The 23,382-nt window shown below is 45.2% G+C and overlaps 1 protein-coding gene across 2 annotated transcripts in view; it reads right to left on the bottom strand.

The window, feature by feature from the left end:
• Nucleotides 1–23,382, bottom strand: part of SNRNP27 (small nuclear ribonucleoprotein U4/U6.U5 subunit 27) — a 500,248-nt gene that overhangs the window by 317,208 nt on the left and 159,658 nt on the right. For both annotated transcript variants that reach the window (XM_044083075.1, XM_044083074.1), the window contains exon 4: nt 15,450–15,532. In XM_044083075.1, the coding sequence (XP_043939010.1) occupies nt 15,450–15,532 (83 nt within the window). The remainder of the gene's footprint in view (nt 1–15,449; nt 15,533–23,382) is intronic.

Here is a 23,382-nt window from a genome sequence, read left to right on the forward strand (position 1 = left end):
GTTGTAGCTGAGTGCCAGGGTCCACAGCTCCAAGGTCATTCTGCATAGGGGTATGAATGAGTGCCTCCCTGTTTGTTGATGTACCACATGACTGTGGTGTTGTCTGTCCTTATCAACTGGCCCTCTGAGAAATGGTTTGAACTTTTGGATTGCCAGTTTTACTGCCAGCATTTCTTTTAGATTGATGTGCAGGTGAAGTTGATCCTGTGTCCACAATCCTTGCACGCATTTGTCCAGCATGTGGGCCCCCATCCTAGGTCTGAAGCGCCTGTTGTGATGGTCTGGCTTGGTTGACATCTGCGAAAGGGTAGGCCTGGGTTTGACTGGCATGCCTGAGCCCACCATAGGAACTCCTGTTTTAAGCATGGAATTAGTGGGATTTCTGTTTCTAGACTGTGTCTGTGTTGGGACCATAAATTCTTTAGGTACCACTGTAGTTTCCTCATATGTAGTCTGGCAAATGGGACCAAGATTATGCATGATGCCATGAAGCCCAAGGCCTGCAGAACTTTTCTTGCTGTTAACTTGTTCAGTTTTGTTAGTGCCAAGAAATAGAGAGGAAGTTCTTTTTGTTTTTCTGTAGTCAGGAATGCCATTTGTTGTACTGTGTCCAATTCCGCCCAAGAATGTCCTTGTTTGGGATGGTATCAGCCTTGACTTTTGTAAATTGACTGTGTATCCCAGTCCTTGTAGCAAGTAAATGACCCTTTGTAAACCTGTTGTCAGCTTGCTTTTGTTGTCCCTTGTAGCAGGCAGTCGTCCAGGTATGGGTAAATTTGAATTCCCTGTAGTCTGCAATGGGCGATTACTGATGCCAGGCATTTTGTGAATACTCTGGGCGCAGTAGATAAGCCAAAGGGCAATGCTGAGAATTGATAGTGCTCTGATCCTGCAAGAAATCTGAGGTATCTTCTGCAGATTGGTCGAATGGGGACGTGCAGGTATGCCTCCTTGAGATCTAGAGTTACCAGCCAAGACTCCTTGCCCAGCATGGGAAGAAGTTGCTGTAGGGTCAGCATTTTGAATTTTGGGACAATGATGTATGTATTTAAGGTGGACAGGTCGAGAATTGGTCTCCAACTTTTTCCTTTCTTGGAACTAGGAATAGTCTGGAATAGAACCCTTTCCTTGTTCTGCTGTTGGCACTCTTTCCACAGCTCTCATGTTTGCTAACTCCATTATCTGGCGAGAGCCTCTGTTTTTTGATTTGGAGGTAGATTTGGCATTCCTCTTTTGACTGGTAAAGTGTGGAAGTGAAACCGGTAACCTTGACCTATGGTTTGTAAAATCCACTTGTCTTTTGTTATGTAGTGCCAGTTCTTTGAAAATAAGGTTAACTTTCCGCCTAGAGGAGCTGCTATTTGTTCCCTGGTAGGCGGATTTAGGATTAAGTCACTGTGGTTGTGCTGATGTAGTGGCAGTGGCTGTGTCTGTGCCTCTGTTGTTACCTTGCCACTGTCGCCCTGTGTAGGCACCTCCCCTGGATTGGTTTCTGCCTCTGGAACGCCTATTCCTGCCCCTTTGAAATTTTGTGGAGTCAGGAAAGGACCAATTTTGGCAGGCCAGTTCCTGCTAAACCTTGGGGTTGAACCTGCAAGAAATCTTTAACAGTTTGAACAGATTTTGCCTTCTCTTCCATTTTCTTCATAACCTGCTGGGCAGGTGTACCAAACAAACTTGTCTTGTCCATAGGAGCATCTAGCAACTTAGCTTTAACATGATCCGGTAAAGCTTGTTCCTTTAGCCATGCATGCCTTCTTAACACTGTGCCTGTCATGGCTGATCTAAATGAAGCCTCCAGTGCATCATAGCCACATTTTAAGGAATGGTTGCTAACCTGTTGTATGTTATTTACCATCTCTAATACATATTTCTTATCAAGAGATTCATCAGTGGTTAGTTTTTAGTTAACTGATCAAGCATAAACTCTTGGTATTGTATCATGTGAAACTGACAGTTTAAAGCTCTAGCTGAGAGAGTAGCTGAAGTGTAGACCTTTTTACCCCATCTGTCTAATGACCTTGCTTCCCTTTCAGAAGGAATAGGGTTTTTAGCTGTGGTCGCTGCTACTGCCTTGGGACCCTGGGATATAGTTTCTGGGTCTGCAAGAGGGGCCTTGTAAAGGTGGTGATGAGTATCTGGCACCCTGTAAAATCTGTCTGGTTTGGCAGGGGCTGGCGCTAAAGAATCTGGAGCGGAGCAAACATCATTGAAAGCATCATCCACCACCGAGAGAACAGGAGGTATAGCTAAGGGCCTGTGCTGTGGGAGGTGCAGAAAGGTCCTAAGTCTTTTCTGGAGTCTGAAAAATCCTGTTGCTGCCATTGGAACTGTTCTCGCATGGCATGCAAGGTTTCCCCAAAGGAGAATTCTTCTGGTGGGGAAGCAGCTGGAATGGATTCTTCAGCATCAGAATCTTCAAAATTGGAGAAGGGAGCCTCTGGCTGGTCAGTTATGTCTGATTCATCAGCAGAATCATCAGAAGACACTGGCTCAGGGGCTCTGCCCTAGGTCTCTTCTCTGGGGCTGAGAGGCCCTGTCTGGGTGAGATTGAGATCCTCTAATTAAAGAAATTAAATCTTCTGCCAAAGAAAGCATTTGAGAACTAGAAGAGGGCCTGGATGTGGGGGGTTTAACAGGCACTGTTTTAGTAGTCTTGGCTGCTTTAGCCCTGGCGAAGGCCTTAATGGACATGGCTGCTGGAGGCCTAGCAGCACCACGTGCTGGGGTAGAGACATCCAAGGGATGGTGTCTGATAAGTCAACCACCGTAGTGGGTAAAATTTCTGAGGTAGATTCAAGAGTTGTAGCAGGGGCCTCAGTTGTAAGAATAGGTTCAGCTGTAGTTAGATCAGTTTTCTCGGTTTCGGCCGAAACCGAGACACTCGCGGTTTGCTTTACCGTGGTTTCGGCCGAAACCGCGGACCGCGAGTGTCGGTCTTTATCTTTGCGTTTTTTGGTAGATTGGGTAGTCGGAGGATCCGACGGCATAATGTACGCAAAATCAGAACCGAAAAACTGTTCTGCAAACTCCGACCGACGCCTAAGCGTTCGTCGGTTGAAAGAGGCACAGGCCGAACAGGCTGCTACGTCGTGGGCTGGGCCTAAACAAGGCAGACAGTAAGAGTGGAAATCTTTGAGGTATTTGTTTCCCACAGGTTAAAAGTACAGTTTTGTACCTACCATAAATGTAGATGTTCAAGGATCCACATTGCTGCAGTCCTAACTATTGGGTAGTCCGCTGTCCAGTCGGCCCGAATACCAAAGTATATGGCTGACGTCAGTCACGGCGCATTAGACTGACGTCAGTACGTCAGGGTACTAATGCGCATGACCGACGTCATATCCTCAGTCTTTTCTTGCCCCAGATGTCAGAAGACCCTAAAAGACAAGGCCAAAACCAAAAACACCAAACATACCTGCACCAAAAATATATACAATATATACAAAGGTACCAGAATATAACCTCACCAACACAACCACCCCTAAACACAGAGGGAAGGAGGGAGGGTAAATTGACTGCAGCAATGTGGATCCTCGAACATCTACATTTATGGTAGGTACAAAACTGTACTATGTTCTTCATTCCACATTGCTGCAGTCCTAACTATTGGGTAGAATCCCAAAGCAGAGGTAAGGGAGGCTGGCAAATCATAAGGAAGCAGGAGCTGATAACATGCCTTGCAAAATAGCCGTGGCAAAACCAGCCCTAGACTTAGAGTAGAGAGGAAGGTGGTAATGCTTAGAGAAAGTATGCACTGAACTCCAAGTAGCTGCCTCCAAAATATCCTTAGTTGCCAGCCCCCTTAGAAATGCTGTTGAAGTGGCAGTAGCCCTAGTGGAATGAGGCCTAATCCCAGCTGGAATCTCTTTGCCATGATGGGAATAACAAAATGCAATGCAAAACCCAATCCACCTAGAAATAGTTTGTTTTGACACAGGCTTGCCCTGCGAACTCAAAGCAAAAGAAACAAACAACTGCTGAGACTGCCTAAAATCCTTAGTCCTGCTTAAATAATAACGCAATTGCCTGTGTACATCTAAAGTGTGCAAAATCTTTTCCCCTTTATTTTGGGGATCTGCATAAAAAGTAGGCAAATGAATAGTTTGGTTTAAAGCCACACTAGAAACCACCTTAGGCATAAAGGAAGGATTAGTACGTAATGATACCCTATCCTTATGAAAAATCATAAAAGGCTCAACCGCCATAAGGGCCTGCAACTCAGAAACCCTTCTAGCAGAAGTAATGGCCAACAAAAAAGCAGTCTTCCATGACAAGTATTTCAGTTCAACAGTAGCCGCAGGCTCAAAAGGTTGTAGAGTAAGTTTCTCCAACACAAAATTGAGGTCCCAAGCAGGAGTAGGAGCTCTACGTTGGGTCTTATATTCTTTGCCCCTCTAAGAAATTGCTTGAACAAAGGATGTGAAAACAATGGTGGGTCACAATCATAGTGAGCTGAAATTGCTGCAGCATGAATCTTAATAGAAGAGAAAGACAAACCTTTGTCCAATAACTCAGTAAGATATTGAAGAGCCACACTCAAATTAGGCTCAGAAATCTCAAAATTTTTTGCTGCAGTCCAAAACAAAAATCTCTTCCATTTTTCTCATTACACTTTCCTTGTACTAGGTCTTCTGGCTTCCATAATCACATTTAAAACTTGTTGAGGAAGCTGAGACCTGCTGTCCTTCAAAACAGAATATGCCAGGCTGTTAGATGAAGAGAGTGAAGCTTGACATTGAGCAGACGACCGTCCCTCTGAGACAACAGGTGTGGAATCAATGGTAAAGGCCATGGAGGCTTCCTTACCAGACTCCTCAGTAATGGGTACCAGTGCTGCCGAGGCCAATCTGGAGCTATTAAAATCATCCTTGGCTTGTCTTGTCTGACCTTTAGAAGCACCTTTGGGAGAAGAGGCAGAGGTGGAAAAGCATACACATGAAGATTTTTCCAACTGAAAGAAAGAGCATCCACTTTCCAAGCTGTGTGATGAAATCCCTTCGTGCAAAACTTTGGCAGCTGGTGGTTTAGTGGAGAAGCGAACAGATCTATGTCTGGAGTTCCCCATGACACTGTCAATGTTTGAAATACATGAAGATCCAGTTTCCACTGTGGGGATCCATGATTTGTCTGCTTAACACATCTGCTAAGGAGTTCTGTGCTCCGGCAGAAACCTTGCCTGAAGAGTTAGTTGCAAACTGAGCGCAGTCTCCCATAAAATCATTGCTTGTCTGCACAATGGGTAAGAATGTGTTCCCCCTTGTTTGTTGATGTACCACATGACAGTTGTGTTGTCTGTTAGAATCAACACCTGCCCTGGAAGAAGTAACTCCTTGAAAGCCATTAATGCAAACTGGACTGCTAACATCTCTTTCATGTTGATATGTAGATGCTGTAGTCTGGCAGGCCACTTGTCTTGTATCCACTTTCCATTTAGATGAGCTCCCAAGCAATATCTGAGGCATCTGTCGTTAGAATCTGACTTGCCTCTGGCCGGGTCACAGAGAGTCCCTTGTTTAGGTGACATTCCTGAGCCCACCACAAAAATTCCTTTTGAATGCAAGGTATTATTTGAATGACAGTGTCCAAATCCTGGCAGTGCTGTGTCCACAGATGTTTGAGATACCATTGTAGCTTCCTCATATGCAGTTTGGCATTGGGAAGCACCAGAATACAAGATGCCATGAACCCTAAGGCTTGAAGGACTGTCCTTGCAGTCAGCCCGGACTGAAGAGATAGGTGATGGAAGTAACTGGAAAGATTCTTTTGTTTGTCCGGGGTTAGAAAGGCCATCTGGGCTGCTGTATTCAGTCTCACACCCAGAAAGCACATGTCTTGAGAGGGTACTAGACTGGACTTTATTTCGTTCACAGAATACCCTAGGCATCTTAGCACTGCTATGACATATTCCAAATGCTGTAGAAGGTCTTCCTTTTCTTGAGCCAGAATCAGGCAGTCGTCCAAGTAAGGATAGATTTGAATTCCTTTTAGCCTGAAGTAAGCTATCACTGGAGCCAGAACCTTTGTGAATACTCTGGGCGCAGTAGATAAGCCAAAGGGCAATGCAGAGAACTGATGAGAATTTCCAGCTCGAAAACGCAGATACTTCCTGCAACTTAGTCTTATTGGCACATGAAGGTAAGCTTCCTTGAGATCTAAAGTTACCATCCAGTGATCTTTGCCCAGCAGAGGTAAAAGTTGTTGTAACGTCAACATTTTGAACTTGGGAATGTCCAGATAAGTGTTGAGGATAGATAAATCCAAAATTGGTCTCCACGTGTTCCCCTTTTTTGGTACTAGGAACAGGCGAGAATAAAATCCTAGGCCCCTTTCTGGCACAGGAACTGACTGAATAGCCCCTATTTGGAGCAACAGAGAAATTTGCTTGTGAGCCTCTGTTCTTTGTAGAGGAGGAATGTCTGGCATGCCTTTGAAAGGAGGCAAGGTATGGAAATAAAACCTGTAACCGTGGTGAATGATATCCAGAACCCATCTGTCTTGGGTAATTAAATCCCAATTTTCTTTGAAAAGAGACAGCCTTCCTCCCAAAGGTGCTGCCAGGCGAGAATGTACTGGCAGCTGAAAAGGCAGGTCATTGGGTCTGCTTACGAAAGGACTGACCCCTGCCCTCACCAGAAGTCTGAGCAGGTGAACTCCTGTCCTAGGCCTAAAAGAACCTTGAGCTCTGCCTCTACCACGTCTAGACCTACCCCTAGACTGGGAATCATAAGCAGGATAAGTCCACCCCTTAGCAGGCCAATTTCTACTAAACTTCGGAGGCTGCACCTGCAAAAAATCCTTAACAGTTTGCATAGACTTAGCCTTGTCCTCCATTTTCTTTAAAACTGCTTCCACAGGCGAACCAAACACATCAGACTGTAAAGGAGCATCCAAAATCCTTGTCTTAACATGCTCAGCTAAGTTCTGATCCCTCAACCAGGCATGCCTACGAAGAACAGAACCAGTAGCAGCCACCCTCGAGGAGGCCTGCACAGCATCAAAACCACACTGCAAGGAATGCTTACCCACCTGTTCAGAAACATGAACTAAATCCTGCAATTCTTTACACTCAATACCTTCAGCCAGAGCATCCACCTTAGACTTCAATTGTGAAAGGAGATAATTCTGATATTTTAACATATGAAACTGACAATTCAACGCCCTCATGGCTAAAGTGGAAGTAGTATACACTTTCTTTCCCCATCTATCCAAAGCCCTTGCCTCTATCAGGAGGAACAGGATTTTTAACCACAGAAGCCTTCACACCTTTAGGCCCCTGAGAGACAGTTTCTGGGTCTGCCCTAGGACTCTTAAAAAAAGATACTTATGGGCTTCAGGCACCCTATAGTACCTATCCGGTTTAACTGGGGCAGGAGGCAAAGAGTCAGGATTCAGGGAAGCCTCTGCAAAAACATCTTCTACCACATTCAGAACAGGAGGTATAGCTAAAGGCCTATGCTGGGGTAAAAACAAGAATTCTCTAAGCCTCTTCCTGGAATCAGAGAAATCTTGACCTTCCCATTTAAAATGCTCCCTCATGGAATGCAGAGTCTCTGAAAATGAAAAATCCTCAGGAGGCGAAGCTGAAGGAGTAGAATCATCCACATCAGAATCAGAATAAGGAGGATACTCCTGCAAGTCTTCAGCCAAGACTCAGAAGCCTCGAACATTGCTCAAAACCCTCAAACTCAGGTTCCACCCTAGGCCTCTTATCAGGAGGGGGCATAGAACCTCTAATCATTGTAATCAAATCCTCTGCCATTTTAGCATATGCTTCTTAGGCAAAGACCCTGAAACACTCGGAGAAACCCCCACTGAAGCTAAAGCAGGCCTGCCTCTTAAAGAAGCCTTAGAAACAGAAGGCGAGGCCCTAACCACCTTAGGAAGAGAGGGAAGAACAGCCACCTGAGAAGCCCCTTCAGGCTGGCCTACTTCCTGAGATACATCCTGTAACAGTAAAGTTTCTCCCTGAGACTCCAAAGAAACTCCTGGCAGAACCTCCGTCTCCACTGAGTTTTCTAAAGAACCGACGTCCGGGACTGTCGGTTCTTCCACTCTAGGCTTCCCTGCTTTGTCCTTGCGCTTTTGGCTGAAGCGGCCGGAGCATCCGACGGCATTTTATAATTACAACGCTTCCCAAACACTAACCTGGCACAGTCTAACCTTCTCTTAATAGTGCGTTTGTTAAACCTAGCACAAGAGCAGCATCCAACAACGTGCTCAGGCCCTAAACAAGGTATACACAAAGTATGGTAATCCCTATGAGGTATCTGTTTCCCACAAGAAATACAGTTATTCACTTTTTCTGACATCCGGTTAAATACTGAGGCAAGAAAAAAACAAAATATTCCCCAACGGGGTACTTAGCCAACTTTGATTCGGTCTGAAACTCTGACTTCAGAAACTTTCAGAACGCCAACCTGCACTCGCAAAAACTGCTTCTGCATCGGACCATGCGGCAAAAAAGACTGAGGATATGACGTCGGTCATGCGCATTAGTACCCTGACGTACTGACGTCAGTCTAATGCGCCGTGACTGACGTCAGCCATATACTTTGGTATTCGGGCCGACTGGACAGCGGACTACCCAATAGTTAGGACTGCAGCAATGTGGAATGAAGAACATCAATTGTTAACTTTTTCTGACATCGGCTGAGGCAAGAAAGAGTCCCCAACGGGGTACTTAGCTTTAGAAGTCTTCGAAGTAGTATTCGGTAGAAGTAATCTCTGGATCCGACCGACCGGCACTTGCGAACAGCTTCGCGGCAAGAAAGACTGAGGAAAATGGCGTCGGCTGATGCTTATATACCCGAAGACCAACAGAGATGACGTCGGGTGGAGTGCGACATCAGCCGAAGCCGGACCCGGACTTTGGAATCCGGCCGACTGCAGGGCTGCCTGACGACAGGACAACCCACTTGTTATGACTGCAGATGCATCCATGAAGGACATCAGCCAAGATATGAAGCTTTTGTATAGCAGCAGATGTATGAGTCGCCCAAGGGCAGGAAATCACACAAGAATACTGCAACATAGGAATAGGACATTAACAGGCACAGAACAGAATTTGTCAGAGAAAGCACAGTTTTGTACCTACCATAAATGTAGATGTCCGATAGGTATGCATCTGCAGTCATCACATATGGGTTTGTCCTGCCTCAGGCAGCCCTTCGGTCGGCCGGATTCCAAAGTCTGGGTCCGGCGTCAGCTGATGTCGCCCTCTCCCCGACGTCAGAGCGCCTGGGGTATAAAAGCGTCAGCCGATGACATATTCCTCAGTGTTTCTTGCCCCAGATGCCAGGTGCCCTCAAAAGAAGGCTAAATTTGGAGAAATGCAATAAATTCCAAACATGCACAGAAATATATATATATATATATATATATATATATATATATATATATATATATATATATATATATATATATATATATATAATTTATTATATATAAAACAAATACAGCATAATAGATAACCCCAGCTAGCTATGAGAGGGGAAAGTACCCAATAAATACCCAAGAGGGGAAGAAGGGATGGTAAACCTGACTGCAGATGCATACCTATCGGACATCTACATTTATGGTAGGTACAAAACTGTATATATTTATTTATTATATAAAAAACAAATACAGCATAATAGATAACCCCAGCTAGCTATGAGAGGGGAAAGTACCAAATACCCAAGAGGGGAGGGAGGGTAAACCTGACTGCAGATGCATACCTATCGGACATCTACATTTATAGTAGGTACAAAACTGTACTATGTCCTTCAAGGATGCATCTGCAGTCATCACATATGGGTAGAATACCATAGCCATACTGGGGGTGGAGGATCTATGTAAAGGATGGTGTAGCTAAAATGCCCTGCAGGACTGCCGTAGCAAAGCCTGCTCTGGATCTGGAATATAAAGGTAAATTGTAATGCTTGGAAAATGTATGTACGGAGCTCCATGTAGCAGCTTCTAAAATGTCCTTTGTAGCCACCCCTCTTAAGGCTGTGGAGGTGGCTGTGGCTCTGGTGGAATGAGGTCTTATGTTAGCTGGCACAGTTTTTCCATGAAAGGAACAAAAACGTATGCAATTCCCTAGCCATTTTGAAATTGTCTGTTTGGAAATTGCTTTTCCTTGTGCACCAGCAGCATATGCCACCAACAGCTAATGAGTTTTTCTGTAGCTTTTAGTTCTGTCCAAGTAGAAGCGCAACTGTCTGTGTATGTCCAGGGTGTGCATTAGTTTCTCCCCTTTTTTTTGTGGATTTGGAAAGAAGGTAGGCAGGTGAATAGCTTGGTTTAATGAGACCCTGGATACCACCTTTGGCATAAATGAAGGACTGGTTCTCAATGAGTCTCTGTCCTGATGAAAAATAAGAAATGGCTGTACTGCCATGAGGGCCTGTAACTCAGATACTCTTGCTGAGGTTATGGCCAGAAGGAAGGCGGTCTTCCAAGACAGGAACTGTAGTTCTGTAGATGCTGCTGGTTCAAAGGGAGGCAGAGTTAGTTTTTCCAATACGAAGTTAAGGTCCCAAGTAGGCACTGGAGGTTTCCTTGGAGGATTGATGTTTTTAATTCTCTTAGAAACTGTCTTAGGAGAGGATGAGAAAAGACAGGTGGGTCAGTATTGCACTCTGCTGAAATTGCTGAAGCATGAATTTTAATGGAAGAGTAAGACAGGCCATTATGGGGCATTTCTGCCAAGTATTCCAGGATATGTGCCATGTTCATCACAGTCGCATCTAGGCCCTTTGTGGTGCTCCAAGTGTGAAATCTTTTCCATTTTGCTGAATATGCCTTTCTTGTGGAATGCCTGCAAGCTTCCATGATGATATCCTTCACTCTCTTGGATAGCTTATCCTGAGGAGGAGTCAAAGTATTTTCCAGGCTGTTAGTTGCAAGGTTTTCAGGTTGGAATGCAGAGTTTTGTAATTGTGCTGTGTCAGGAGAAGTGGCCATTGAGGAAGAGGCCAGGGTTTCGTGTGTGACATGCTCTTTAACAGTGGGTACCAGTGCGGTCTTGGCCAGTCCGGAGCTATCAGAATCACTTTTGGCTGCTCTGTCCTGATCTTCAGTAAGACCTTGGTCATTAATGGAAGAGGTGGAAATGCATACACTGTTAGAGTATTCCAGCTGAAAGAGCGTCCACTTTCCAGGCTTGTGGGTGGTATGTCCTTGAGCAGAATTTCTTCAACTGATGGTTGTGGTGGGAGGCAAAAAGATCTATGTCCGGCCTCCCCCATGATTGTGTTATCTGAAGGAAGATGTCTGGGTGCAGCATCCATTCGTGTGGATCCATGATATTTCTGCTTAGGCTGTCCGCTAGTATATTGTCTTTTCCTGGCACAAACTGGGATTGCAGCTCTATATTGAGTTTTAGGGAAAGTTCCCAAAGTTTCATTGCCAGCCTGCAAAGAGGGTAGGAATGGGTACCTCCTTGCTTGTTTACGTACCACATAACTGTGGTATTGTCTGTCCTTATTAGCAGGTGTCCTTGATGCAGAAAATGTTTGAAGGCCTCAATTGCATGCATCACTGCCAGCATTTCCTTTTGGTTTATGTGCATGCGTAGCTCCTTTTGTGACCACAGTCCTTGAATACATCTGCCCTCCATGTGTGCTCCCCCACCGTGGTCTGAAGCGTCCGCTGTAGTGGTTTGGCTGGCTATTGGTTTGCTGAAGGGCAGACCCCTGTTCGACTGGCTTGCTTGAGCCCACCACAGAAATTCCTTTTGGAGGCATGGAATGAGTGGGATCAAAGTTTCTAAGCTGTGACTGTGCTGAGTCCATAAACTCCTTAGGTACCATTGTAGTTTCCTCATATGCAGCCTTGCTTGTGGAATCAGAAGAATGCAAGACGCCATGTAATCCAGGGCCTGCAGGAATTTCCTTGCAGTCAGCTGAGTTTGTCTAGTCAGATTCTTGAAGTAATCCGGTAGTTGTCTGTTTTTCTTCTGTGAGAAAAGCCATTTGGGTGGTTGTGTCTAGATCCGCACCCAGAAAAGTTATTTTTTGGGATGGAACAAGTCTTGATTTGTGAATGTTGACTGTGTATCCCAAGGCCTGCAGTAGGCGGATGGCATAATTAAAGTCCTTTACCAAAGTTTGTTGGCTGTCCGCTTTTATAAGGCAGTCGTCCAGATATGGGTATATTTGAATCCCCTGAAGTCTGCAGTGTGCAATTACTGATGCCAGGCATTTTGTGAATACTCTGGGCGCAGTAGATAAGCCAAAGGGCAATGCTGAGAATTGATAATGCTCTGTACCTGCAAGAAATCTGAGGTTTCTTCTGCAACTTTGTCTGATAGGGACATGCAGGTATGCCTCCTTGAGGTCTAGAGTCACCAGCCAAGACCCCTTGCCCAGCATGGGAAGGAGTTGCTGTAGAGTCAGCATTTTGAATTTTGGCACAACGAGGTAAGTATTCAGTGCGGACAAGTCGAGAATAGGCCTCCATTGATTTTCTTTTCTTGGAACAAGGAATAGTCTGGAGTAAAATCCTTGGCCTTGTTCTGAAAGAGGAACCTTTTCTATAGCTTTCATTTGCATTAAGTTGGAGATTTGTTTCAAAGCCTCTGCCCTTTGATTTGGTGGCAGGTCTGGCATGCCTTTTCTTTTTGGCAATGTGTGAAAATGGAACCTGTATCCTTTGTCTATTTGCAGCGTCCATTTGTCTCTTGTAATACTGTGCCAATTTTGTGAATAAGGAAAGCTTTCCGCCCAAAGGTGCTTCTAATTGAGCCCTGGTTGGCAGAGTCAAAGCAAAGTCATTGAGTCTGTCCTTGTGCAGCAGTTGAAGGTCCTGCACTACCTCTCTGGTTGGGAGGCTGCCATTGACGTCCTCTGTAGGAGCCTCTAGCTTGCCCTCTACCTCTGGCACGCCTGTTCTTGCCTCTCTGGAATCTTTGTGTCCGGAAAGGACCAATTCTTGGTAGGCCAATTTCTGCTGAATCTTGGTGGTTGGACTTGTAGAAAATCTTTGACTTTGTACAGATTTTGCCTTTTCCTCAAATTTCTTTAAGACCTCCTGAGCAGTGGAGCCAAATAACTTTTGCTTTTCCGACTCAGCAAGGGCCTCCGGGGCCGAGGTTGTCGGTTGAGTGGTTTCGTGGGTCGGAAGTACCAAGGACTCTGTTTCAGCCGAGAGAGACACTCGCAGTAGGCTTGGCCGTGGTTTCAGCCGAAACCGCAGCCCGCGTGTGTCGGTCCTTGTCCTTCCGTTTCTTTGTTAAATGTGAAGTCGGAGTCTGACGGCATATTGTATGAAAAACTAGCCCCAAAAAATTCCTCTGCAAACTCTGCCCGACGTCTAAGAGTGCGTCGGTTGAAGGAAGCACAGGCTGAACAGGCCAAGACGTCGTGGTCTGGGCCTAGGCAGGGGAGGCAGCAAGAGTGGAAATCCTTATGAGGTATTTGTTTCCCACAAGTTAAGCAATTAACTTTATCGGACATCGGCTGAGGCAAGAAAGAGTCCCCAACGGGGTACTTAGCTTTTGAAGTCTTCGGTAGCTGAATTACAGGAGCTGGCCGACTGGCACTTGCGAACTGCTTCTGCTTCGGGCACCACGCGGCAAGAAAGACTAAGGAAGATAGCGTCTGCTGACGCTTTTATACCCCAGGCGCTCTGACGCTGGGGAGAGGGCGACATTAGCCGACGCCAGACCCAGACTTTGGAATCCGGCCGACCGAAAGGCTGCCTGAAGCAGGACAACCCATATGTGATGACTGCAGATGCATCCTTGAATGACATCACATTGGAATCCAGTACAGAGACTGCTCCTATGCAGATCTGCCCTGGGGGAAGAGTTAGATTAAAGGACTCAGATTCAAAATGTCAGATTTGAGAAGGAGCCATTAAATAGTTAGTGGAAGTAGTTCGTCTGGCTCAAACAGTGGCCAGAATCTGAAGGATCCTCGGTCTTGTCCTGTCCACACTGGCTTCAGTGAGGCTCCAAGTAGACCTAGATAACCCAAGCAGAAGAGGGTGGTCTACAATAACGAGTTCTGTCCTGCAAGACTGGAGCCTAGGGGAGACAGGATCTTGGGAGAATCAAGGTGGCATACTAGATCCTATGACTAAACGAAAAAAAAAGTATCTGCTCCAAAGGTCTGGAAATTTTAAACTATGTCTGGTCAATTTTTCCTTGTCTGAAACCCTCTGCTTACCTTACCATTTGTCAGACACCTTTTTAGGTGAACAGGGAAGAAGCAGATTTCCAGATCCAGAAGGGTTTTCTCCGGTGGAAAGCTGAATGGGAGCCCATTAAAATCTTGTTTATGGCTCGTTGTCCAACAGCCACCCAGATGCAGCAGCAGCAGATGTCCAGATGCCAAGATTCAAACAGTACAAACTTGTTTGCAAAAAATTGAAGCTTGTGTTAACAAACTATGCAGTTTTTAAACCCTGAAGCCACATCTGCCATCCTAAACAAGTTACATTTATGAAAAATTTAAATTTAAGAAGTTACCCTAAACAAATATCTACCTATCTGTTAAGCCCTACATCAGTAGTGAATGGAAAAAAACAGAGGGGCAACATACATAATACAAAAAAGGGAGATGATACAATGGAGAGGGACATGAAAGCATAATATACAATCTATTGAGAAAAATACCAACTACAAGAAATTCTAATCCAGGAAGAATCCACTACTTTTAAATCAAATTTCTAAAAAGTATCAGTAGCTTGGTCTGTCACAATTTCTGATACAAAAAATATGAAGAGGAAGCTATTCACTTTGCAGGCCATTATGGGCAAACAGTGCCAACAGCTGGAAATTCAGACATCAAAATGATTAAGCTTTACCTCTGTTGAGGATGGATCATCCCAGACAATTACTAAATCCAGCCCAAGGGAAGGATATACACAAAATTGCACATCACAATAAAAGTGCACTCTGTTCCATCAAGCAGTTTTCTAGTTACCAGCTTAATACAATTCAGGCTCAAGAGGGAGGCACTCCCTCTCCTAGTACTCATCTAAAAAGGCTGCAAAATCCATCTCAAACACCACTTCACTCTAGAACAGCATCCGCTAATCTAATGAACATGTTTAGAAAGCAGGAAAAAAGTTCAAAGTAAAAAACTTGGCAGGATTTGCGTGCACTGCAGACAGTCCATCAGGGAACAAAATTGGAGAACCAAGCACTGATGCAGCTATACTAACTGCTGCACCACTGAGCTCCATCACAAAATGCTGATGGGCTGAACACAAATATGGTAAGCATACATTAACCTTTTCTGAAAAGTTAAATCTCCATGTTTGGCATTTAAAACCAACCCAGACAGCTTTTTATGCAATGACTGGCAAAAGTACGGGAAGGCATCAAAATACAGATCAGCTACAAAACAATGGTATCATCTTAAACTGGAACAATTGGCAGCAACTGCAAACAGGATTAAAAGTGACTACTATGCAAGTTAGCCATCACCATGCACTACAATTTGACAGGCTCTTACCTTTGTGGAATCAAAAGCAGAAAATCCCATTATCTTCATCATTTCCAGCTCTTCTTCTGTCTTTTCTTCTTCTGGTTCAGAATCTATCAGGAAAGATACCAATGAAAAATGGTACAAGCAATTTGAAAATTGTGCAACTAGTTTTTCTTGGCAAATGCTATAAAATATACTAACACATACAAATGGCTAAACAAAACATACAGCATTCTTCCACGAATCTCAAAATAAAATGAAGTTATGTACTTGCCACAAAAATAGGTCTTGTCTTTTCACCTGGTTCAAACTTTGGGTACCTAGAACTGATACATCTTCAGCATCTTTAAGCTTTGTACATACAGGGCCCCAACTTCTTCCCTAGCAACAAACCCTCTTCACAGATCTCAGCGCGGTACGTCTAACAGTTCTATTGAACAGGGCACAGAACAGACACCCAGGGACATCGTGGTCCAGGCCTAGGCAGGTGATGCAGTGGGAATAAAAGTGTGTGGGATCGGTTTTCCACAACTGAGACAGCTGACATTCTGTCACTGGATGAAGGCAAGAAAAGGTTCCTCCAATGGGGTACTTAGCTTTGGATGGTTTCTCCCTCACCTCTGGCAATGCCTGAACGATGCACTCGCAAAACAGCTTCTGCTTCGGACTCCACCACAAGACAAACAGATGTAGTGACGACAGCTGTCTCCTTTACAGCCCTGACAGCCTGACATTAGTATATGCTCCAAGACAGCAGACGCAGGAGGGAACATTTTTACTTTGGTACTCTGGCTAGCAGAGGGCTACCCAGCAGGGATAACATATGATGACTGCAACAGTGAAATGAAGAAAGGAAAGATGTGTAAAATCTTACCATATGATGACTGCAACAGTGAAATGAAGAAAGGAAAGATGTGTAAAATCTTACCATAGGTGTCCTCTTCCCTGTTGCATTCTACACTTAAGTTTACTCTTCTTCCTCTCCCTCTCCAGTTTGTTCGGCCAGGTTTCCAAAGATTCAGTCCCTTTTGGTGTGGACTTCTGACGTGGCTAAAGCAACATGGGCCATAAGAGTGACATCCACATGCACCAGCCCTCAGCACCTAGTAAAAGCCCCAGTCAGAGCCAGTCCTGCAAGGGCATAGCCTGTCCAATATCACCCTGGAGAGCAATTGGGGAAGGAATAGTGCAACATGGAAGAGGACCTCTTTGGATACGGTAAAATTTTACACAACTTTCCTATGTCCTACTCCAATGCTGCAGTATTCTACATGTGGGTGAATGCAAAAGCTCACTTAGGATTGGAAGGTGGTCTAAATGAGATTTCCAGGAATCTGTGTAGGATAGCCCTGGCAAACCCCATCCTGGCTCTGGAGATGTGGTCCAGTTTGTAGTGTTTGAAGGTGTGAACTGAGGACCAAGTTGCTGCCTTAAGTATGGAGATGTGTCCAACCCTTTAAAGAAGGCTCCAGGAGAGGCCATTGCTCTGGTGGAATGGGCATTGACATTGCCCTGCAAGGTCTTACCATGCTGTAGGCAGCAGAAGGAAATGGCCTGGGAGATGCAAACCCAAATTGGTCTGCTTACTCACAACTTTCCTCAAGCCCCTGGGGGTGGGGGGGCTGAGGGACAAACAGCTGGTCTGAATTCCTAAAGGGTTCGGTTTTATGAAGTTAAAACCTAAGGTGTCTGTGGACATCAGGGAATACAGCACTCTCACTATCCCCTTGTGGGTTAGGGAAGAAGGTGGGCAGGTGGATGGGCTGGTTCAAGGATAGGTCATTCACTACTTTGGGAATGAATCACAGGTTTGTCCAGACAGTCACCCTATCCAGGTGGAAGATTAGGAAATGTGGTGCAGCCATAAGATCTTGCAATTCTGAAACCCTTCTGGAGGAAGTCAGAGCCACCAGCAATACAGTTCCATGTGCAAAATGTTAAGGTGACCTTGTCTGCTGGCTAGAGTAAGTTGTTCTAGAACATAGTTTAGGTCCCAGAGAGGGGGAGACTATTTTCTGGGTGGTCGTAAGTGTAATACACCTTTGAGTAAAGTTTGAAAGGAGGTGGATCCAGGGGGAGGCAGGTAGAGGCAGCAGACAGGTGTGCCTTCAGAGATGAGCAAGACAACCCTGTATTGCATGAGTTCACACAAGTACGACAGGATGAAAGGCATACCTCTTTCCAGTGGGTCCAACTGTCTTGTGACACTAAATAGGAAACATTTTCCATTTAGAGAGGATTTTCTTGTGTTTGGTTTCCTGGCCTACTGCTGGACAGTGAGCACGCCCTCATTATATAGGTGTCTGAAGGGATCAGAATCCTATCCGCCACAGGGTGAGGTGCAGGGATTGCCACTGTGGGTGTATCCAAGTCCTTATTCTGTGTGAGGTCCACTGAAGGGGGTAACTTGTGGCGATTGCCCTTGGACAGGTAAAGAGAACTAGTGCAGTCATGGTCAGCAGGGTGTCACCAGCAGGATTTTGGGAGAGTCCTGCTGAATTTTCAGCAGGACCCTCTGTATCAATGGGAAAGGGGGGAATGCATACAGAAATTTCCCCTGCCAGGTTATTGAGAAGGCATCTGTTGCCAAGGCCTTGGGGTTTGGTGTCCTGGTGCAGGCCAAGAAGCTGCCTGTTTATGGAGGTGAACTGTTTGTGGAATACCCCACCTGTGGACCAGTCAGGAAAAAGTACAGTTTTGTACCTACCATAAATGTAGATATTCGAAGATCCACATTGCTGCAGTCCTTACTTATGGGTAGTCCGCTGTCCTCGGTCGGCCCGAATACCAAAGTATTAGGCTGACGTCGGTCATGGGCGCCTAGATCTGACAGAGCGTCAGGGTATAAAGGCGCATGACCAACGTCATATCCTCAGTCTTTTCTTGCCCCAGATGTCAGAAGACCAAACCAGAAAGGCCACAGCCAAAAACAGAATACCTCCCAAAAACATGCCCAACAACCATCACCTAAAGCATAGCGCCAAGTCTAACTACAGTGGGGAAGGAGGGAGGGTAAATTGGACTGCAGCAATGTGGATCTTCGAACATCTACATTTATGGTAGGTACAAAACTGTACTAAGATCTTCATCTCACACTGCTGCAGTCCTTACTTATGGGTAGAATCCCAAAGCAACGGGAAAGGGAGGATGGTAAAAATCAAAGCATTAGGGGCCGCTAAAATGCCCTGTAAAATTGCAGTGGCAAATCCAGCCCTAGACTTAGAATAAAGAGGAAGGTGGTAATGTTTAGAAAAGGTATGCACTGAACTCCAAGTAGCTGCCTCCAAAATGTCTTTTGTAGCTACCCCCCTTAGAAAGGCCGTAGAAGTAGCCCTAGTGGAATGAGGCCTGATTCCCGCAGGAATCTCCTTACCATGATGGGAATAACAGAAAGAAATTCAAAACCCAATCCATTTAGAAATAGTTTGTTTTGAAACAGGTTTACCCTGTGAACCCAAAGCAAAAGAAACAAACACTTGCTGAGACTGTCTGAACTCCTTGGTTCTGCTCAAATAACGCAACTGCCTGTGAATATCCAAAGTACGCAAAATTTTCTCCCCTTTATTTTGGGGGTTTGCATAAAAAGTAGGCAAATGAATAGTTTGATTTAAGGCCACACTAGAAACCACCTTAGGCATAAAGGAAGGATTAGTACGCAAAGATACCCTATCCTTATGAAAAATTAGGAAAGGCTCCACTGCCATGAGGGCCTGTAATTCAGAAACCCTTCTTGCAGAGGTAATGGCCAACAAAAAAGCAGTTTTCCATGACAAATACTTTAACTCAGCAGTAGCTGCAGGCTCAAAAGGTTGTAGAGTAAGTTTTTCCAACACAAAATTGAGATCCCAAGCAGGAGTAGGAGCTCTACGTGGGGTCTTATATTCTTTGCCCTCTAAGAAATTGCTTAAACCAAGGATGAGAGAATAAAGGAGGGTCACAATCATAGTGAGCAGAAATGGCTGCAGCATGGACCTTTGAGGAGAAAGACAAACCCTTGTCCAATAACTCAGTAAGATATTGAAGAGCAACACTTAAATCAGGTTTGGAGACATCAAAGTCCTTTCCTTTGCTCCAAATAAAAGATCTCCTCCATTTATCAGCGTAAACTTTCCTGGTACTAGGCCTCCTGGCCTCCAAAATAACATTCAAAACCTGTTGTGGAAGCGGAGACCCTCCAGAGTCTAAAACAGAATATGCCAGGCTGTTAGATGTAGAGACTGAATCTTGACATTGAGGAAGTGACTGTCCTCTTGTGACAAAAGGTGCAGAATCAAAGGCAGAGGCCATGGAGGTTCTCGTACTAAGCTCCTCAGTAGTGGGTACCAGTGTTGTCGAGGCCAATCCGGTGCTATCAAAATCATGGTTGGCTTGTCTTGTCTGGCCTTCAAGAGTACCTTGGGAAGAAGAGGCAGAGGTGGAAAGGCATATACATGCATATTGTTCCAACTGAATGATAGAGCGTCCACCTTCCAAGCTGTGTGATGAAACATTTTTGTGCAAAACTTTGGCAACTGGTAATTTAGTGGAGAAGCGAACAGATCTATGTCTGGAGTTCCCCATAACACTGTCAACTGTTGAAATACATGAGGATCCAATTTCCACGCGTGAGGATCCACTATTTGTCTGCTCAATACATCTGCTAAGGAGTTCTGTGCTCCTGGTAGAAACCTTGCCTGAAGATTGAGGTGTAGATTGAGAGCAGTTTCCCACAGAATCATCACTTGCCTGCAAAGAGGGTAAGAATGGGTTCCCCTGCTTGTTGATGTACCACATGACAGTAGTGTTGTCTGTTTGAATCAACACCTGCCCCGGTGAAGTAAATCTTTGAAAGCCATCAATGCAAACTGGACTGCTAACATTTCCTTCAAGTTGATATGCAAATGTTGGAGTTTGACAGGCCACGTGTTTTGCACCCATTTTCCATTGAGGTGTGCTCCCAAGCCTTGTCCGAGGCATCTGTCGTTAGAATCTGACTCGCCTCTGGCCGGGTCACAGAGAGTCCCTTGTTTAGGTGACATTCCTGAGCCCACCACAAAAACTCCTTCCGTATGCAAGGTATTATCTGAATGACAGTGTCTAGATCTTGGCAGTGCTGTGTCCATACATTTTTGAGATACCATTGAAGCTTCCTCATATGCAATTTGGCATTGGGAAGCACCAGAATACAAGATGCCATGAACCCCAAGGCTTGAAGGACTGTCCTTGCAGTCAGCCTGGACCGTAGAGACATTTGATGGAAATAAAGAGAAAGGCTTCTTTGTTTGTCCGGGGTCAAAAAGGCCATCTGGGAAGCTGTATTCAGTCTCACACCCAGAAAGCACATGTCCTGAGAGGGTACTAGACTGGACTTTGTTTCGTTCACAGAATACCCTAGGCATCTTAACACCGCCATGACATACTGTAGATGAAGAAGTTCGTCCTTTTCTTGTGCAATAATCAGGCAATCGTCCAAATAAGGATAAATCTGTATTCCTCTTAGTCTGAAAAATGCTATCACTGGAGCCAGAACCTTTGTGAACACTCTAGGCGCAGTAGATACGCCAAAGGGCAATGCAGAGAACTGATGATGTAAATTTCCAGCCCGAAAACGCAGGTACCTCCTGCAACTGGGCCTGATAGGAACATGAAGGTAAGCCTCTGAGATCCAGAGTAACCATCCAGTGATCTTTTCCCAACAGAGGTAAAAGTTGTTGTAAAGTCAGCATCTTGAACTTTGGAATGTCCAGGTAAGTGTTGAGGATAGATGAATCCAAAATTGGCCTCCACGTGTTCCCTTTCTTTGGAGCTAGAAACAGGCGAGAATAAAATCCTAGGCCCACTTCTGACAGAGGCACTGGCTGTATAGCTCCTATTTGAAGAAGTTAAGAAATTTGTCTGCGAGCCTCTATCCTTTGCCGAGGAGGTACGTCTGGCATGCCTTTGAAAGGAGGCATGGTATGGAAAAAGAACTTGTAACCTCGGTTTATAATGTCCAATACCCATTTGTCCTGGGTGACTAAATGCCAATTTTGCTTGAAGAGCCAACTTTCCTCCCAAAGGAGCTGCCAGGCAAGAAGAATCTGGCAGCTGAAAATGTAGGTCATTGGGCCTGTTTACGAAAGGACTGGCCCCTGCCCTCACCAGCAGATTGAGCAGGCGAACTCCATTGTCTCGGCCTGAAAGTACTCTGAGCTCTGCCCCTACCACGCCTAGATCTACCCCTAGACTGAGAATCAGAAGAAGGGTACGTCCACCCCTTAGTAGGCCAATTTCTACTAAACTTTGGCGGTTGTACCTGCAAAAAATCTTTAACAGTCTGCATAGACTTAGCCTTGTCCTCCATTTTCTTTAAGACTGACTCCACAGGAGGAGCAAACAAAACTTCAGACTGTAAAGGGGCATCCAGAATTCTAGACTTAACATGCTCAGACAAATTCTGATCCTTAAGCCAGGCGTCCCTACGAATAACTGAACCAGTGGCAGCCACCCTAGAAGAAGCCTGTAAAGCATCAAAACCACATTGCAAAGAGTGCTTACCCACCTGTTCAGAAACATGCACTAAATCCTGCAATTCTTTACACACTATGCCCTCTGTCAAAGCATCCACTTTAGACCTTAGCTGAGAAAGGAGGAAATTCTGATACTTCAACATATGAAACTGGCAGTTCAAAGCTCTCATTGCTAAAGTAGAAGAGGTATACACCTTCTTACCCCATCTATCCAAAGCTCTAGCTTCCTTATCCAGAGGAACCGGATTCTTGACAACAGAGGCTCTAACACCCTTAGGCCCCTGACTAATAGTTTCTGGGTCCGCCCTAGGACTCATACAGATATTTATGAGCCTCAGGCACCCTGTAATACCTGTCCGGTTTAACTGGGGCAGGAGGCACAGAATCTGGATTAAGGGAAGCTTCGAAAAACATCTGAAACAACATCCAAAACCGGAGGTATAGCTAAGGGTCTATGCTGTGGTAAAAACAAGAACTCCCTAAGTCTCTTCCGTGAATCAGAGTAATCCTGTCCCTCCCACTGAAAATGCTCCCTCATGGAATGCAGAGTTTCTGAAAATGAAAAATCCTCTGGAGGAGAAGCAGAAGGAGTGGAATCCTCTGCATCAGAATCAGAATAAGGAGGAAATCTTGAATGTCTTCAGCAGAAGACTCTGAATCATCTGAGGCCTGCTCCAAACTTTCCAACTCTGGCTCCACCCTGGGCCTTTTATCAGGAGGGCATAGAACCTCTAATTAAAGTAATCAAATCCTCTGCCATTTTAAGCATGTGCTTTTTAGGCACAGACCCTGAAGAACCAGAACTGACACCAGAGGAAGGCAAGACAGACCTGCCCTTAGAAGGAGCCTTAGAAACAGTAGCAGAAGGCCTAACCACCTTAGGCATAGAAGGGAGAATAGTAACCTGAGAGGCCCCTTCAGCCTGACCTGCCTCCTGAGAGGCCACATCCTGTAAAATCAAAGTTTCCCCCTGGGACTCAACAGAAACTTCAGCCGGATCCACCTGTTCAGCTGTAGCTTCTAAAGGTCCGGCGTCCGAATCATCCTGCCTAGGCTTTAAAGATTTGTCTTTGCGCTTCTTAGTAGAAGCAGGCGTCGGAACATCCGACGGCATATTATAATTACGCCTCTTGCCAAAGACTAACCTAGCGCAATCTAACCTCCGTTTTATAGTGCGCTTATTAAACCTAGCACAAAATCGACACCCGACTACGTCGTGCTCCGGTCCCAAACAAGGAATACAAAGCGAGTGGTAATCCCTATGCGGTATCTGCCCACAAGAAATACAATTATTCACTTTTTCTGACATCCGGTAAGTAACTGAGGCAAGAAAAAACAAAAATATTCCCCAACGGGGTACTTAGCCCAACTTGGTATCGGTCTGACACTCCGAAAACGAAAAATTTCAGAACGCCGAACGGCACTTGCAACGCTGCTTCTGCATCGGGCCATGCGGCAAAAAAGACTGAGGA

The sequence above is a fragment of the Protopterus annectens genome, chromosome 9.part0 (assembly GCF_019279795.1).
Source record: "Protopterus annectens isolate FY-2018-M chromosome 9.part0, PAN1.0, whole genome shotgun sequence".
NCBI classification, from domain to species: Eukaryota; Metazoa; Chordata; order Ceratodontiformes; family Protopteridae; genus Protopterus; species Protopterus annectens.